At 29.6% G+C, this 21039-nt stretch overlaps 1 protein-coding gene across 8 annotated transcripts in view; it reads right to left on the reverse strand.

Moving 5' to 3' along the window:
- The window catches only part of GluClalpha (glycine receptor alpha 1), a 241254-nt gene that overhangs the window by 25743 nt on the left and 194472 nt on the right, over positions 1-21039 (reverse strand). For all 8 annotated transcript variants that reach the window (XM_075367151.1, XM_075367154.1, XM_075367153.1 and 5 more), the window contains one exon: positions 6891-6960. In XM_075367151.1, the coding sequence (XP_075223266.1) occupies positions 6891-6960 (70 nt within the window). The remainder of the gene's footprint in view (positions 1-6890; positions 6961-21039) is intronic.

Consider the following 21039-nt stretch of genomic DNA (forward strand, 5'->3'; position numbering starts at 1 on the left):
AATAGAAGCAGTTACCTTGAATATCATCCGTACGACTTGGATTCTAGATCCAAAAATCCTATCAGGATTTATCAATAGGCCTGATAAACTCACAACATGAATTCAGTCATCTACAGATCCGATTAACCGATGCTATATAGATAACCGGATACTTCGGATTATCGATTATACCGGCACGCCTTTCGATGGGAGATATTAAAACAAATATTAAAATAATGGGATAATTTAAATTTATTTAAAGCATGAGAACGTGTACAATTCATGAAAATCGATGAACCAACAAAATTTTATCGAGATTACTCATGAAAAACTAACTTTCCAAAAGCTTAACTCTGCTTTACAGCTACCCTATAAATCCCACCTCATCGTATATATATTACTCTAACAAACTAACGATTTACATATAATATTTTATTTGTAAAATATCTCCTTTGATGGATTTGTGACTTAAGGTTTTAAATAGAGAGCTAGGTTAGATCCAAAAAACACTTGTGGTTCAATACTAAGCGAGGTATAGGACACTTGAATAAAAAATTATACATAATATTTTTTCCATTAATTGTCATTTTATCATAAAGATAAAATTGCATCAGACCGGATTCGATCGGGCTGATGGAATTCTTAATGTCTAACTGTACTGTGAAATTTTTTTTGGTTCAGGCTCTAGCGTTTATTTGATGGATGCGTTCATTCTAATGAATGAAGTTAAATTTAATGCGTTGAGCGTTTTTATGAGTAAAATTCTTCTGTAGCATCCCACTACAAAACGCTCAATCGTTTCCTTTCTGGTTTTAATCTCGACCACTTAATGCGAATTATTTTAATAGGTTATTCTAACGCCTATATTAACATTTCGATAAGAAAGGGTGTTATCCTTATTTTGTATTATCATGATTTTAATTAATCTTTACAGGGTCTATTCTTTATAATTTTATGTTCAAAAATATTTTTTTAATTTCTTTTAAAGTCCTCTTGTCTAAATATTTAAATTACTCATTATTTATTTTTCTGTCACATTCCATTACCGTTCTTTATTTTGACACATTTTTAAAAGAATATTTCTTTTTTAATAGAACAAATATTTTCATTGTTTTTCATCTTTTTCGTCAGTCATTAAAAAAAGTAACTTTTTATTTTCGTTCTTTATTAAATAGTTTTCCTTTTTACAAGCTAATTTGACAAATTCTGAAGAACGCTATTCGCTGCGAAACATCGTTCGCGTATATGGACCGCTTTCGTATATGTGTAATATATTAATATATTCAAGATTAATATTAAACGTATCTAGTGCAATTTATATATAAGGAGGGATTAAGAAATCAGGCTTTACCAGATAAATAACTTGTCCGCCGGTTAAGCCTTTTGTACGGCCAACGGAAAAAAAGAAAATTTCTGAATAGAGTTACCAACAGAGTCACTTATATTAAACTACTCGAAACGCCATGGATTCTGAACTCTATAAGTCTCTGCACCCTTGGTATGGATTAGCGGCAGACATCTTGCCAAAACCCGACAAACCACCTTGCGGAAAAAGTGATCGAGTATATCAAAACGAGGGGGCAGAAGGAAAGAGACGATCTACCTGCAAAGATTCCTCTGTAACAAACCTACTCGAAGAAGTAATTTAGGGTTCTCTCTGTCATAGAGAGAATTTAATTTAATTTACGTGATTTAATCTTACGTAATCTACGTGATTTAATTTAATCACGTGGTAGGAGGTATAAAACATCTTGTTCGGTTTTTTTTTTACCTAGCAGAAACAAAAACAAACAAATATAAGTAGGTTAATGATTCTATTCTAACTGGCTCGAATGAATGTTTATGCGACAAATGCCTTTTTCTTCTGTCAGATACTAAAGAGCCATGTAAATATAGGCTCAGAATTCCTTAAGGAGAACCCTCTCCCTTTCCCTGAACTATGTAGATTGTAAAAATATCTGTGAATAAATGATAGATCGTTCGCTACATTCGTGGTAGATAGTACCTCTCTCCTGTGCTGTTCTATTCTATTACACTATCTATAATACTTCATATGTTATAAATATATAATATAATATATTGCATGCGTGCTTTAACAAAGAAAGGTTGGCCTTTATCTCTAAAAAGTAACTTTACAAACCACAAAATGCGAGTTTATATTTTATCAGTTCTTGTTCTTTGCCGAGTAATCGATATAGTCGCAGTTTATTTAAAGGAAGCCTGGATGAACTACAATGAAACGCCGATTCTGGATAATACGAAATACGGGTTAAGAATTAGAATTTACAAATGTTATAAGGAAGAAATTAAAATTTACTACCCTAATATTTTATAAAGACATAGTTTTAAAAACTTATTAAAAAATGAAAGAAAAAATATGTTACTGTGTGTTATAAAAAATATAATTTCTTAAAAATAATAATCGAAAAAATTATTAATAGAACAAAACTTGTGTAACGAAAGATTTCTATTAATGACAAGACTAAAAAAAGTGTTCTTCAAAGCTTAAAATGCAAGAACTTAGAACCAATTATTCAGCAGATTTGTAATATTCTTTCAACCATGAATGAAAGTGTGCAATTCGTTTGGGTTCCAAGTCATTTGGGCATTCGCCGTACTGAACAGGCTTATGAAGCAGCTAGGAGAACCCCGTTAAATGGACGTCAAATTAATTTGGTAAATTAAAACGATTTCGTAAGAGAAGCTCGCAATAAATTGAAGATGCAGTCGAACAGATTTTAGTTGTCGAGTCCATCCTCGGGTCTTCATGAAATCAGGGAATAAATATTCGAAAAATCATTTGTTTCTTATAATAGACGCGATCAAATCATTTTAAACGTCTAAGAAGTGACTAGGATCACTCATGCCCATCTACTTGTCTCTCCTCGATCATATTGTCAGATATGTAATGTGCCATAGACTGTCAACCATCTTCTAGAATATTCAAAATTTGCAGCTGGTCGTCAGTAACTAGGACTGAGTCCAAATAAGAAGTTACTTAGTCAAGAGTTAAAGAGTTAAGTGTCACCAAGACAGTGTTAAAATGTTTATGTAATATAAAAATGAAAATTCCAAATTAGTTTCCTTTTGTGTTTACATAACAATTGTTCCAAAATAATGTTTAAATCTAAACATTTTACCGTTACTTGGTTTGCTTCTGTTTGAATCTTTTTAATGTTTGCTTATAATTGCTATTATTATTACTTCATTGTTCTCTCAACAAAGACTTAATATGTATTGTTTATTGATGTAAAACGCACGGTAAATCATGGCGTACATGTGTATGTTGATGAATTCAAACTGATTTTTTGATTATTGAGTTTATTATTTTTTTTTTAATTTTATAGCGATGGTTTAATATAATCTTGATAAGTTGCTAATGAATAATTATTGATGAGACTTTAAAAATCTTAATGACAGTTAAAAATCAAAACGTACCTGAAAAAACAGATATTTCTACTTAAAAAAACTGTAATCTACATTTTCTTTAATTTTGATCTTCGTTTATGAGCTGAAAGATCACCTAATGGTTTTAAACAAAAAAATCTGTAGAATCGCATTCTTTTTGTCGCTCCAACCATTTCATAGCCACTGACAAACTTTTTCGTGTGACGGCTCAGAATGCATTCGTCGCCTTCTTCAGCAGTTAGCTGATCGTCTTCTCGTCTTTCCTGGCCTAAGACCGTTTAAAATTTGGTAACCTGGATCGTTGTCGTCGCTGATGACCCCATTCATCGACACTCTGTACAGCCCGGTATCTCTATTGCGAATTTCCTTTTGTTTTTGACATCTTTACGATGCGTTTCATCGATCTCGTTGAGGATTGTTTTATTTAAAAATTTTTTCCGCGCGGTTTCCAATTTGCGCTTTTCACAGAATCGTTCTGCTTATATCTTCATTATCAGCCAAAATAATGTTTTCATTAATTCTTTGCGATAAAGAAGTTTCAAAGAAACGGTAACCCCTTGATCCACTATTATTAAAATGGGTGTACCATCTAGTGGTACAAACAAAAATATTTCAATTTTTCGCCCTCTCTAAAGCAGCTTGCTGAAGGATGAGTCGGTGATTATTTAAGATCAAAGGAACGTTCCCGTTTTTTTCCGTAATCTGTTTTTTGACCTCCTGTAATTATTTTGTACCAATCTGACAAAATGTTTCAAGTCATGTATACTTTCTTTTGTTTTTTTAAAATAACTGGAAGATTTTGAACACCTTTAAAAGCATGTCGTCTTTTTGTTTTTCCGTTCAACAGAAAGTGTAATCGGTGATCTCCAGTTTCGTTACCATCAACTATGTCACACGTCCTTTAAACATTTTTTTGGCTGGAGTTGATTATTCTTTGCGGAAAACAAGAGTTCTTAGGAAGAACTTTCCATTCAGTACCCATTTCCTTGATTGTTATAAACAAACGTAAATCATAATCTTTCAAAAAAAATAATTATCAAATTGTTGAATAAATTAATTTGCTGCAGGTACGTTTACTGATAACTTCTCTCCTTGAATTTCAAGTTTCCGAATTTCATAACGCTGTTCGAAACTACCCCGTACTTACTTTAAAATTTTCATCGCCGTTTAGTTTCTCATTAGGAAAAAGCTTTCTCTAGAGTTAGTCCACCACCAATAAACCACCAGAGAAAAGCCCAACAATCTTTTCGTTTGATGCTTTTTTTATTCTCTTCGTGAAAAAATTTGGTTCTTTTTCGAGTTACGACACATAATTCCTATTGCCCCATTTTTCTAAATGTCTGAAATAGTTGATTTTCCTATGGCAAATTCATCTCCTAACAATCTTCTCAGTGCACTATTTTTCTGAGATTTCTATTTTTTTTTTTTTCATGGATAAAACATCTCGTTTTTTTTGTTGCAGATCTGGTGTTAAAGAACCTTAATAAAAATACACATATACTAACAGGACTAGAATTAAATTAATTATGCATACGGGACTCTTATGATCAGTCAATTTATAAGGGGTTTAACGGTATAAGTTTAAAATATCCCAGCGAGTAAAATTGTTTGATTTCATAAAGTCATGAAAATTACGCAGCCCACTCTGCGTAAAGTTATGAAATTAGATAAAGCAAAGAAAATAATAACGATGTCTTTGATTTGATCTACTGTATATACGTAGAATAAAAATATACGTCTTTACATCACATTCTTGACCAATTAATACGTTTTCATCATTCTTTTCAGAAGTTATTTTTATAATTACTTTAATACAAATCTAAATTTACATGTTCTGTACTCTAAAATTTGCCAAAAATCAAGTAAAAAACCCAATAAAAATCAAGATCGATAAAAATACACTTCCTGTTGAAGCAAATTTTTATATTAGTATTTTAGATTATTTAAATTGCGTATTTATTTCTTTTAAATTGCTTAGTGCGGATGTAAACCGTCGTAGAAGGACATGATAGACATTCGTATAACTGGTGTTCCATTGTAGTTGCAATAAAAAGTACTCTGTGTCTTGGCCGGCGAAAAAAGATTTCCCGGAAGTGCTATATCATAATCTGTAACTCGGTTAAAATATTAAATTAATAAATATACTTAAAAACTGCACTGTAACTGTCGTCGAAATATTTAAAAAAATTTTTGATGACCGGTGTAGATATGGAGTCCATAAAAAAATAAGGTTTTTTTGACTAAACGTAGGAAACTGATTTTGCAACGAACTGTAAGTTTTAACACTATTACATACATAATCTTATAATTTAAATTAACTACGGATGAGTAAAGAATTGAGGATAGAAAAAATTCTATTAAAATAATTACCAATCTTGGCCGCCTGTTGAAAAAAGTCACTTCACTTCAGGGTAGTACATAATAGAGATTTATACTTTTTAAATCTTCAGATTCGTATCGCTTTCTCATCGTGAAGCTCTGTATAGCGACTACATTCATCTCTAATAAAAGACCATACTACCTGCAGTTTCAATCCGAATTACTTTTCCTTTCACAACCTTTTTCCAACCTATTGTCGATAGAGATTTTGGCACTATGAACCAAAATCAAAAGTGTTTTGAAAACACATATCTAAAAAAAAACATTTTTTTTCCTATCTTATTTCTTTTTTTTAATATCATCGTATTGATAACGCTTAATAATTTTTTTTTATATTTAAAAGACGATTTAAATCCTGTTTTTTAAACGATAATTTGTTTGTATTATCTCTAACTTTTTTAACTCTAAAACCGTAATGTATTTTATGTTCAAACCGTATAACCTATAAACAGCTGAAAACAGAATACGTTAAACTCTTAATTTTTTGTAACTCTATATGCTTTACTTAAATAAATTTAAACATTTTAGAAAACAAATAACAAAAGAACAACGTTTAATATATTGTAAAACTCAATTTTTTTTCAATATGTGGCTCGTACGAAATAAATCTTCGGTGACGAACATTTTTTCGCACTATAATTTATCGAATTTTAATATTATTATAAAATCTATAAATGCGAAAATTTGTAGCGAGTTCTGTTTGTCCGTTTGCAACAGACACCACGCGAGAACAAACTGACCGATCGCTTTCACATTTTCAGGATACATTCGTTTTATACCAGGAAGGTTTTAAACCATAAATAAACCATAAACTATAAATCGAGGCTCTAGTTTCTTTGGAGTGAATTTAGTTTATTTTTCAAGTATTTGTAAAGTCTGTATACTTTTGCTGTTATTTATCAGTATTATTCTCACAATCATGAGAATAATGAAATGCGGGTGGAGCCATCTGGCTAGACGGTATGAGCGAGCGAAACAAGTCCTGACCGGCTAGTTTTATGTATAAAAAATTAAAATACCTTTTTGTGTTTTTGTAATTAAGAGATTATTTTTTTAGTCAATATTTTCAGTTTTTAATTAAATAAAGAATAACAATTATTATTATTACCACAATAATTTCTTACCTCCAAAATCATTGAATTTGAGCCTTTCGTCTAACCATTGCTCTCTGAAAGTCAACTGGACGCTGTATTCCTATGAAAATAAATTTGAAAAAACAGAACGATAAATCAAGGTCATTAAATGATTATAACATAAAAATCATTGGAACAAATACTTTGATAACATTAATAAATCAAATTTAACAAAAAAAATTCTAAATATAAAACTGTAGTCGCTTCAAGCCTCCCGAGCACTTTTCAAAGACATAAAACACATTTTGAAAAGTTTTTTGCGGTGTTTATGAGTCTCAGGCTTGTATAGGTTGAATTTTTGTTCATGTTAACGAATAGGTTCCGATTAGAATAATTACCATTTTTTTTTCAATAAAAATCAATAAGTGCAATGTATTTATGTCGACGTTCCAACAAAAATATATCACATCTTTTTAATATTTGTAATTGATTCACGCTTAATATTTAAATTATAATAAAAATTATCAACATAAACAAGAAAAATTTTATATTATTTCCTCGTGTTTTTAGTAATCTTGTGGAAAAAAATATGAAAGCCCAGATTTGTAATTAATATTGTAAATAAAATTTAATTAAAACTATAATAATACTCAAGTAACTTATGACTAAAACTTATTCGCTATAATTGCAAGATGCAGTGAAAAACATGAAACAACGTTGTAGGTAAGCTAAGCGATTCATCACATGCATATACATAACACAACAGATGCAGAGGCTAATCGTACAAGCAAACATATAATATAATAATAAATAAACACGTAGTTGCAGCAATGACCTTAATTATTTGAAATGTCATAAAAAGTTGTTAAAAAGAGAAAGAAGAAAAAAAATTATATATATATAAACTGTCGTTACAATAGATAATCACATTATTTTATGGAAAAATATCGGTTAAATCCATATAAAATTAGTTACGGAATTAAGGATAACATGCTTTTTATGACATTTTTTCAAATCTAGACTTCCATATTTATTAATAAAAAAATACTTAGCGACTAAATTTTTTAGTTAAAATACGTGGAATCTGCTTATTTTTTATGAGAAGTTTTCGTTTTGTTTGTCGTTATTCCAGTTTTTATAAGTCGACATTGTAAAGATAAAAAAATCAGCTCGTAAAATAAAACTATATTTGATGAATATATTCCTTTTTCCGATATCCTATAAAATTTCATGTAATATAAGCACAAGAAAAAAATTAAAAATCATAAAATTTTTAAATTTTCCTACTGCAGAAATTTTAATACAGATAAAACTTGATTTACAAGCACGTCTATTTACATCTTGCTAGCGATGATCAATCATGGCCTTCTAACCCGGTCGCTGTGTTCTCACGGGGAATTTTCATCAAAATTCAATCTGGTTAAAAAACAATCGAAAAGAAGTGAAAAATGTGGGATATTTAAATAGATGAAACCCCAACGAATCATCCTATAGAATAGCAAAATGAAATAAGTAGATTCGTTCAAAAGTTATAGCGGACTAAATATCGCAATTTCTGTTGAAAAACATACGTAAGTTTATGTAAACGACCGTATACACTGTATAGCATATTTTCATTACAAAGGGAAATGAATATAATTTTACATTATTTATAACATTAAATTCTCATCTTAATTATTTCCCTCTCTTTTCTATGTAGAATGCTTTCGCAAAGATTCCTGCTTCATCAAAACGTATAAATAAATACATTTTGAATTAAAAACACCGTTTAAAAAATTAAAATATAGAAAGAAGGTTTACTATATATCGGTCATCGATATAAAATTAAACAGAATTTCATATTAATCGGCGACCGAGGTCGTAAACATACCTTTCCATATTTAAATTTTTTAACTACCTTTTTAATCTAAATTTATTTATTTATACGTTCTGGCGAAGCAATTATTTCTGCAAAAGCGTTTAACAAAGAGTAAAAAATAAACGATAGGTAAGTGAGAATTTACATTTATAAATAATTATATTTTTCTGCTAGGATTCAATTTGCTGATTTAAACGTATTAATTTTGATACGTTATAAATATCGATCAAAATAATAAAAATATTGTAATTAATATTATTTATTTTATTATTATCCAGTACAAACATCGTTCTGATGGCAACTCGCGAAACATGTGGTATGAAACATTTATTCATCCTAGCGGCGGTCACCGCCAAAACGTGATTATTAAACCATTTCTAAAAATGGGTTTATTCCTTTTTTTCGGTAAGACAACAGTAAGAGTAAGGTTCTAGTTGTTAGTGGTATAACCGATTCTCTTCCTGTATTACTTCGTATTGATGAAACTCCTATAATTTTTGTCATACGATCATCCCGAACTTCGAAATTCATTTTTTCTCTTTTATTGGATGATATTACAGCTAGTAACGTATATTCGCTATTCTTTATTCGTTTATCCACTGCTTGAAAGTGTTTTATACCTTTCGTTGTAGTGTACCCCTAGTAAACTCGGTTTATCGAACGGGTCGTCGCTTCTTAAAAATAAATTGTGGTAAAGGGTTATACATTGAAATAATAAGAATTATATTAAAAAAAGAACACCAAAAATTTTCACAGAATATTTTATTTAAAATTCATTGAAGACGGAAAGGGTATCTGAAATTCAAGGAAATATCATAATGAATTTTTGAAATGTTTTATTAATCTAAACCAATTAATTGTTAAAACCATAAATTAGTTATAAAAAAACACACAAATATGTTCTTTTACGAATTTATCTTTTGCTCAGTTATATTTGACTTTGTCAGTGTGAAATAGAAACTATTAACTCAGATTAAATTTTCCGATGAAAGATAACGCGAACGGTTTTTCTTCCCTACTAAAAAAAAGCTGTGTTAAGAGTTAGTTACAATATTCGTTTCTGATCGAGTTAAATTTTTAAATTAAATTCTTAAGTAAATAAAAAAATAAGAATTACAAAAATAAATATTGTATTTCGGACGTTACATTTTTACTGTCTAAACATCCATTCTCTTTTATTTTGTCAAATATAAAAAAGAATAGAATCTTACCTTATTTTATCCATTATTTTTTGGCTTTTGTAAAAGATAGAAAAATCATAAAAAAAATAGCAATTACAAAAAGACTGTATTAATAGACTGCTAATATAATGTGGAAAAATACTGTTATTATAATAGAAAATTTTTATATTCGAATTGATAATATTTGAAATTTAAGTAAAAGAAAATAGTAAACAAAAAAAGGGACAATATTCTTATGGAAAAACTACTTTCTTCATCAATTAATGCTCGTTTTACGTCTCTTTTTCCGCTTCGATCGTATGAGATATTAACGTAATCTTTAAGACTGAAATTCCTTTCGGTCGTTCACAAACAACAAAAGCCTCGATACAGATGACCGATTATCATTCACTTGTTAAAGATTTTCGACGTTATTTAACGTAGTTTATACGACATAATCAATGTGTTCAAACGGCTTAAGAGGTACCGAGTTTATAACAGAATAATTTATGTTTCACATATAACTTATAAAATAATTAATTGCAAATATTACTGAAATAATTGTCGATTATCACAGCAAACAGACGATTACCTTTTACGCGCTTAAGCATCCAAATATTTACAAACAGATAGCAGCATATAAAACGAATGGATTAAATCTTTATCGGTTGAAAACATAAAATATCAGTTGAAACATATATAAAAGATTACAATTCGTAATTTAGCTAAATGTTTTTACCTGAAATGGGAAAAAATACAGAGAAATTAATAACTTATATAAATAAATAAAGCCGCAAACTTGTCAGACTGTTTGCAGAAATAAGAAAAAACTTTACTTTTGTGATAAACAAAAAATTGCGATATTTACAGAGTGTCCCCGATTTACAAACAACCATCTTAGGAACTTTAAGAGAAGAGAAAAACAGACTCGATGCAGTGAGTAAAACTTGAATTCGCGACAGAATCCGTTTTCCTAACCGATAAAAATCAATAATCCGATAAAAAACAATAACAAACTAATAATCCGAAAATACACCAACAATTTCTATTTTAAAATAAAATATTCAGACATAAAATTAAAATATTTTTTATACAGGTAAATCTCATAATTGTACTAAAATATAACAAAATGTTTATTTTTACTTGGAAATTAATTCAGAAAGCGATTTTACTCGTCAAATTTGTCGGTCGCAAACTTCGACTAACGAAAGATATAACCCTACAAATTACCTATGTCTGTAAGTCGGGGACTATCTGTACACGATCGGATCAAAAGACCGATGAACATTTACAATCCGAACAGTTTTACACACAATATTAAATAAATAAAAAATGAAAACAACAATAAGAAACAAACAAACAACCAACGAACAGTGACACATAATCAAACGATAAAGCAACCGATCGGTACACTGTTAATATCGAGAGAAGCGTATAGGACGGGTGGAGATCGAAAGATCTGGAGGAAGAAAACAGTTGTTACTACAGAAACGTACGCCAGGAACCGATGAGATACGTAGACCGCATCCTTTATCGTGGTAACAACTGTTCTCACACTCGCCAGTTAAGTCAATTTTTTCACCCCACCTCTTCCGATCGGCTACTCTAGATACTACAATTACATAATGAAAGATTCATTTAAAAAAATATATATATGTATACATACCACACACACAACGTACATCCAGTATAACATATTTATAACGTACAAACATAAAATATATAACACATAACATCACAAGTTATCGATTAAATTCAGTACGTAAAATGAAAATAAAAAATAAAATAAAATTAATACATATAAATCCTATATAGGTATAGTGGCGATAGCATTATAGACATAATTATAATAATATATTATTCAAAATTTAATAAAATAATTTAATAGAATTAAGTGTCGAAAGGCTGTACCGATAGTAAAATGTAAATCGTTATTCATTAAACGCACAGCATTAAAAATAATAATTAACAATAACAACAACAATAACAATAAATTAAAACACAATCTGTGATTAAAATATGGACTGATATGAAATTTATAATCGATGGTTAGAATGACAGCGAACATTAAATGAAAACGTGAATATATGTTAAATGATATTCGGTGAAATAAAATAGTGAGGCAGATGACAGTCGTTTCTTCATCGCATTAACAATCGACGCTATTCTGCAAAACAAAAGGTTTACGTACATCTAACTACGAGTATAATTCTTAAAAATATAGTATTTTAATTTAATTATTATTATCATTCTTATTATCATTATTAATTCATTTGAGAACAAATTGAATTCATTTTTATTCATGTATTTTTTTTAAGCCTAATGTCGAGTAATATAATAAAATAGATTATAAAATTAAATAAAACGATTCCTTCTTAAGCCGTAATAGTATACTTAACTGATTATTCTCCTAGATTTAAGGAAATGTTGAATACTTTTCAAAGGTCTACCGTCGAAGAAAAATGGAAAAATCAGTCGTAGAACCCCGATTTGTTCTTAAATAGTTTTTAAAAATTCATTTAAGAGGAAATAAAAATTAAATAGACAGTAGAATTGTAAATTAAATTTTACAGTTAATATATTTTTAATCCGTACTCGTGTACTATGCTAACCTCCATATTACTCCATATTCACTTGAGTGAATGCCGTCTATCTGTAATGGCAAAAAAAAGTTAATTACACTATTAGAATCATTCATTTTTCCCGCAGAGAATAAAAATTTTGTTATTAAAAATAAAGAGAAATACGTTTTTCAAGAAATTTTCGGGAAAGTAAAATTTAGACAGCTGTAAAAAAATAACCGACAAAGATTATTCTATATTCTAATATGCAATTCATTTAAATACCGCTCATTTTCATTTTATTTTTTTCATTTTATTTATTACCGCTCAGTATCGGTTCTATTAAACGATTTTTAAAACAACCGTGATGGTTTTTTTTTGCAAAAGAAACGCATTTCCAGATCTGTCGGGCTTTTTGCAATAAATATGGCATCGTTGGATTCGCCAGTGCAGCACAAATTCGACTGTAACAATCTATATAAATTGATAAACGTAGATTTGAAAATATTTTATTAATTAAAAATATGATTTCGTTTCACGATATAAAATTATTTATTATACTTTATATAAAAAAATTAAACCATTTTTGTAATCTTCAACCGACTACAAAAAAGGAAAAGCTTTCGATTCGTTCCTAATATGTTACTACTTATTTTTTAGTAATCATTCACGAAATTAACTGCCTATTTGATGACTGTTTTTTTAAATTTTGTAGGGGAAGGTCTTTTGGTTGTCAAATTGTAAGTTTTTCCGCACGAAGTTGGAATAAGAACTTTTAAACAAAAAATCTATTTCATAGCAATGTCGTCAATAAGTTAATTTTTTTTTTGGCCAAACGGTAGAAATATACAGAATGCAAATTATAGAATAAAGGTAAATCTAGAAAGGTAGTAAATCTATCTCTTAACTTTGACTTACAGTAATGAATTACAAATAAAATGAAAGAGTAACTCTTACAGTTGTTCCCTACAAGTGTTCAATGTAAGAACATTTAATCACAAGGCCCATATCCAACCGATAGGATAGTCCCTTCCATAGTTCACCCAGCATGTCTGGAGTAGTGGAAGCGACAGACGCTTTAATCCTGTGCCTCAGAAATAGTAAATCGGTAGGTAACGGAGGCATTTATACAAGAACCTTAAAGGATCTAAAACGCCAAAGGAATAAAATCATATGAAGTCAGATGACCTTGGAGACCACCGCAAAGAATCGCTATCATCGGGTTCATACCCACCGACCCAGCGGAAGGAGAAAAGTCACTCACCCGAACTCGTACAGAGTTATTGCAGTGAGAACGATCTTGTTGTTAAATAAAATTCTAAAGTTTATTTTGAAGTTGAGGAAACAGCCGTGTACGATAATAATAAGAAACTCCAGTTACGATCCCTTCAGGAAAAAGAAAGGTCCGTAAATTTTCGACGAGATATCGCTCAGAAAACATTTAATTTTGAAAAGTCCCTTTCGCATTTATAAAAGTTAATTGGGGATCTTCAGATCTTCCCCAGATACTAAGATTTTCTTCTTTTTTTTGTTACGGCCCGGAAGAACCAATTAGTCATTTATGTTTAGTCTTTCTTATCTTCCAATACTCTTTCATTTTCCTGGAAAAATCCCTTTTCCGTTCCTCTGTCCAAACCGTCCCCGTTTTCTTTTTAGGTTTTTCTGCAAATTTAACACCGGGCAAGTTGTTATAATTTCCAGATCCTGTTCAGAGATCTTGCAGTGCAATGCCTGCTTCTTTGATATCTTGAAGCACCTCAGTGAGCCACACTGGTTGCGTTTTTAGCTTTAGCTATCTTTCCAAGAGTTGTTTACTTTTCCTTGATTCCTCCAAACGCAAGAGGTGGCCAAAGAATTTTATTCTCTTCTTTCTTATTTCTTCTGTAATTGGTGTAACGACCTCATAGGTTTTATGGTTTTGGGAGTAATCTCCACTTTCCTTCCACCACGTTTACCCCGCCAATACAGGTCCTTACGATCCTTCTTTCTATCTTGGCTAATTTTTCAGTTCTCGATGCTATCTTGATTTGACCCAGTGTTTCACTCCCATACATTACTACCGGTTTGATCACCGTATTATAGTGTCTTATCTTGGCTTATTTGGAGATGCATTTCTTGTTATAGGTGTTTCGTGTGACCACTTGTGCCATTGCTAGTCTGTGTACTCTTTCTTGCCAGGCTATTTTCTCGTTTAGATTCCATGTGATGGATTCACCCAAAAATTTTAATTTTGATACTACTTTAATTCCCTAACCATTAATTTCCAAATGTTTCCGCTGTGTTTTTCTAGTGAACATTGCTTCTGTCTTCTCGTACGAGATCTGAAGTCCAATTTTCGCTGCGATAGAAGCCAATGATTCTATCTGGTGTTCAGCCTCTTCCTCTGTTTCTGCAAGGAACGCTAGATCGTCTGCGAAGCCAAGGCAGTTAAGGCTTACGCTGTTAAATTTACTTCAAATTTTTACTTTCTCTGGATTTTGTTCGTACCAATGTCGCATGATGTATTATACTAAGATTATTTATATTAACCTTCCACTAAAATCAAGTGTTGCTAAACACAATACGTACAAGAAAGTCGTCATCTTCATGCTGTAACATTTCGAGTGTCAAGTCGAAACCAAATTTGAGGTAGGCTTCAAACCCTGTAACAGCTGAAAACGGTATGGACGCACATGCACAAGTTTTTTTAAAACATTTCTGATTGTCATTACCAGTACTGCTACTTCGCGGCTGACAATCCCAACAGATTTTTTTTTACTACGCAGGAAAGAATCACTGACACGTTCAAAATTTTCTTCAGAACTCTTGGTCGTTCGTTGATCTTCCCTGTACACAGACATTCGGTGGTTTCTTACCGATTATGTCATGGGCAAATGTTATTGTCACTCGAAGGATCACATTGAATTTTCTACGGAACGGACATTGAACTGAAACTACAGATTCATATTTAGCAAACTGCAAAAACACAGAAGCTTTTTGTTCAGGTTTCGCCATCTTTGCTAGTGGCACTGTCAAGCGGAAAGTCAAGGAACAAATCTCTGACCATGAGCTCAACTAAAATTGTTGTTTTTTTCTCCTTGATTATAACCTTAAATCAATACTGTACACCTCATCGGAGAGATATAACAAATTAAAACCCGAACATATTATTTTTTGTAAAGCCGGTATTTATTGTTTCCGTTAATGACAACTGTTCAATACCGAACCAAAAACAAACTAAAGAAATCTTACAAACAAACTCTCAATAAATATATCTTACAATACACAAATACACAGGTGCACACATACATACACGAAAGGTGAGTAACGCATACGTGCCATCAAGATAAATGTTTTATAGATAATAATTTAATGCCTAGATAAGAAGCTTGCGTTGTTGTCAGCATAGCAATTTAAATTGAGTACAGATTCTACAAAGGTGTTAATTCTATTTAAAATGAAACAAAAGAATAACTCAAAAGTAAAATTAACTATATCATTGCACAGACGTCTTGACGGTCGGCTTGTTGAAGTATTAATAACTATCATACAAGTAACTGTTCCTCTAAAACTTTGCACCACCATTTCATCCTCGCCGTTCTGATATTTAACTCAATTCTCTGTTTCATCACACTAGTAAGTGAAGGAGGTGACAAACAAAGTGACCTGACATTGTCGCGGATGCATTTGTCGTGAAGTGCATTTCCGTAGAAAAATTTATTTGGTCAACATTAGGGCCGACTAAAATACGTGCGAAAATCGGCTCCCTATTCGACTAGAAGTGGATGACTCGCTTACACAAACGGTCTACAGCTCTTTCTCATTCGCTCCGGAACAAACGCTTCTAGGACGGGCGTGATAATCTTATATCGAGTGAGATAATGCAATAATGATAGAAGATCGCGGCACGACTTCGCCGTTTTAGTACATACTATAATTTCTGTTGAAATTTACTCTTCTTGAAACACCTATCTAAGAAATATCTGTGTACAGCAACTTTAGTAACGATAATAATGATAATAGAATAATAATAATAAAATCATATAACAGAAGAGTAACGATTGCAAGGAACGATTTAACTTTTTTGTGGTTTTATTATTATTTACTTATTATTAAATTCAGAAATTAAAATAAATCATAAAGACTTAATAAACAAACAAACGAACAAAACATACATACATACATACATACATACGTACATACATACATACAAACGAACAGACAAACGGATGTACCGACAAACAAACTTAAAAAAACACACCATTAAATAAAAATACAGAAGAGGCTCATTTTAATATTAAAAAAATAAAAACAAAGAAGAAACAAAATCATAGGAAACACTTTTAATTAATTGTTGTGTGAGAAATATTTTTTTTGTTAAAACATAAAAAAATGCTAGTTTAAATAAACTTCATTAAACAAAGAGTGACCGATTTTTTTTTTTAATAATAGTTGTTAATTTAATTTATATTTAAAGAAAATTATAATAGGAATTCCGACTCATATCATTATCAAAGGCAAAAAAGAAATCACATAATTGACGAAGATAGGTTTCAGTCGAAGAAAATTCAAAAATGTTCTATTTTAATCCGATTCAAACTTATGCGATTAAAATTTAATCTAATTTAATTTAAATCAGTAATTAAAAAAGTAATTTAAAAATTTTAAATAAATAAGTAAAAACTAAACCTTATTTCACGCAAGCGTAATGGTAGAAATAACACCGGGCAGTATATATATATTTGGTATGTTCAAAATTTGACTTCCCTTTTATCAGAGTTAACTTTACCGAGTAAATTTACTGAAAATCTTTAAATAATCGATCTTATACAGAAAATTAATTCAAAATTAAATAGGTAGATTTTTCAGTTCACAATTCTTCACTATTACCGTTCTCCATTATTAAAATAGTAGAAAAATTCCTATAAAATATTTTAAGTAAATAAAATTTAAAAAAAATTCGATTGTTGGGAAAAATTTAAGTGAAAAAATTTAAATAGATAGTTCTAAAATAATTTTCTACAACTTAATAATTTTGTATATAATAATGTCAAAAATAAAATTGCAGCTACCGAAACGAAAGTTAATGTAAAAGATATAAAGAGGTGGATTACAAAAGAATTTATGATTGAGAAATGTTAAATAGATTCTTTTGCGAAAATAATTGGAAATTTAATTACTTATATACAAAATATAAACAGAAGGATTTAATTCACGAATTGATTTATTTAAATTGTTAACAGAACCGATTTGCGATAACATTATTATTTAAAAAATTACTTTCGGCACGCTTGAAGGCGAAGGTAGAATTCACCAGGGCAAAATAGGGGTAGGCAAACTTAGATTGTACGAGCTCGTATCAAACATTACTTTCTATGTTTTACGGACACTACGTTTTATCATTAGACTACAAACTATTGCTAAATTTATCAAGACTGCCTTATGATTTTTCCTGAACTGCTTGACAACACAAATATTTGAAGATTAGTGGGAGATTCTAGGTTTGTCTCTGTATTAATAAAAAAAAGACAATATCTTCAGAAGGTTTTAATTAAAAACATGTATATTGTTACAACAGTGATGTAGAGAAGATGATTTGAAAGTACAATAGGCTTAGATTACCCACATAAAATATTGTCACTTGCAAAAATTAAAATATACACAGTACTAAGTCAAGGCAGTTTAAATGCGTTCACTTCAAATTCACTCAATACGACAATGGTTTCATATGTAAAAGAGTTTAACATGTTTAGCATATGGGAAGCCTCTTCTTCTTACAATTCCAACGATACTTTGGTCATCCCTTGCCATAAGGTTTGGTCATATCAAAAATCGTTTCGGACAAAAATTTTACGAAATATTTAGAGAACTAATGACCACTTTCAACAGATTCGATCCTATGCCTATTAAGAGAGCTATGATTTTTTGTCTTTGAAACCCCAGTTTTTTCATCCTCTGGACCAATGGTTGGTTATAACAAAAAACTTTATTCAGATAAGTTTTAGGCCCTTATCCATAGAATAGTAGGAACTTCAAACGAATTCGATATTTTACTTAATAAGAAAAGTTATAGCGATATTTTGTTTTTTCTAAAAAGCACCCCCCTCCATTTCTACCCTATGGTCCGATTTTTCCCATTAACGAACTCTATCGAGGTTTTGGGTCGTTATATTTTATGTATCAATTTGAAAGTGATTGACGCAAAATTACAATTATCGAGTCCACAAGAAAGTGATATATATATATATATATATATATATATATATATATATATATATATATGTATATATTAACTTTTGAACTGACGGTGGTTTTGTCTGGGAGATATGAAACGCGAAGGTATATCGAAATTTTCCGGAAGTCGAATCATGGTACCTATTACAATAGGTAGCTTTCTTCTGAAATCTACATAACACATCTATTTAAAACACGAAATTAAAGATGAAGAAGTATTTGTTAAGAAACAATGTTATGAATCGTGTAATTTTTTAAGAGGTAAATTTTCTATAAGTAAATAAACAGGACATGGAGTAAAATTTAAAAAAAATAATTATGGAAGTAACTAAATATAAATGCCAAGAATAAAAGCTATTTTTCAAAGACCTGTTGTAAATTATTACATAAAATTTGTCGACCTAAGACAAAGATGTTTTATTAAAAAATCTAACAGATGGATATTTTAAAAGGTATTAGAAAATAAAATTTCTATCTTTCTGATTTTTTCTTTTTTTTGTTTAACCTCCGGTTCCGCATTTAAGCATTTTTTCCCGCAGAGGATGAGATGAATGCTTTGTAGCGTGTGTGAAAAATGCCATGCCTGACCGGGATTCGAACCCAGGGACCTCCGGGTGAAAGATTTAGATATCATACAAGATTTTATCGGTATATCTAACAAAAAAGAGAAATTAAATTTTATTTGGAAAAAAATTCGATTTCCATTCCAGTATTTTTAAAGATGTTTCTACAAAAGAATTTTAAGTAACGATAACACCGTCGGAGTAGACTGTTTAACACAGACTTACGATAATGTCAAAGTAATGATATATAAATTAATTTGTTTAACCGATGACTTCCGATGATGTAAATAAAAATTTGGCAATCATATTTCTGATTTTGTAAATCGTTTGGGTAAAAGATTCAAAGAAACTTTAGCTAATTCAGAAGCAAAGAAAAATGGAGTAACAAGATTAGAAGCAATTTAAATAATAATAATATTAAAATAATAAATTGTTTACAATCTAGTAGTTGTGTTATTTAAAAGATATTTTACATTATATTTATTTGGCTAACAAATAAAATTATAGGATGTAATATTAAATTATCAGAAGGAAAGAATAAAAAATAAAATCAATATTTTTAAACGCTTTATTTTAAACGCTTTTAGTTGTAATTTTCTACCTGTTTGTCTTTTAAAAATTACGAAAAAAATCCGTTCTTACAGAATTTTTAATAAAACATTCTTTCCTTTTGTCTAAACCTTGCTTCTTTTATTATTTTTTATGCCTTTTTATTTATTAATATAGATTTATAAGTTTATATATCGGCAAGTAGATATTCCCAATTGGAAATCTTTTTATGGAAGGACTTATCCAAGACTGTATAAAAAATGATTTTTTAAAAAAATAGCTTTTAAGGCAAACAAAGGGAATTTTAAAGCTTAACAGAGAAATTTTAGTTAATTTTTTTGAAGGAGAAGAAATAGTTAAACTTATTTTCCAAATAACTTCGAAAAAGCAAATTTAAATCCAAATATTTTATATTACAAAAAAATCTGTCCACTGTGTCGATTTGTGTGAAGAAATGTAGGAAATATGTTTAAACATATAACAACATATAAAGATTGGTTATATGTTATAATAACGTATTATATTATATGTTATATGTTTCATATTTTATATGTTATTTGTTCATATAAACATATAACATTTTTATATGACATCAATTAAAAAGAGAATTTTAAGTAAACTGAATAGGAATTGCCAGAAAACAAACATCCAGTATAAAATCCGATAAAGTAGTAACTAAATCTACGAGTATATATAAATTCCTCTTCTATTACACAACAGAACAAAAGGAAAATTTATAACAAACAGCAACTTATTTTTACTAAAATATTTCTGATAAACAATCAACCGAACGAAATCTCACAAAAACCGAAAACCGTCCTTGCCCTAGAATAGAAACATATATTGCGAATAGAGCAACTTTGTCGATAAAAAGCTGAACAAATAAACAATCTCCTTTTAATAAACATCCTTTTTTAAGCAGTTATTCTATATAATAAACGTTGCTAAACATTTTGTAAAAATGGTAAGCGAAATAATATTTTTAATAGAACTAATAATCTAATAAAGAGAAACCAGAGAACAAAATATTTATTAAAAAATATAAACAGATATATGATTAAAGTTATATGAATGTATAATTAATGCAATATAAATTATTATGCTACTTATTCGATAAATTTTTCTTCGATTCGAAACCTAGTGAAATAGATGGATGTTAAATCAAGATGTACAATTATGAAACATTTTCTTTAAAAAAAGATATTTGAGAATTGTTCGATTAAATTAAAACATTTATAAAAGTAATTTGCTTTTTTAATTTCTTAATATAAATTAATTTTTAATTTTTTTTTTATT

This window comes from Lycorma delicatula, chromosome 5 (assembly GCF_047948215.1).
Source record: "Lycorma delicatula isolate Av1 chromosome 5, ASM4794821v1, whole genome shotgun sequence".
In the NCBI taxonomy this organism is placed as follows: Eukaryota; Metazoa; Arthropoda; class Insecta; order Hemiptera; family Fulgoridae; genus Lycorma; species Lycorma delicatula.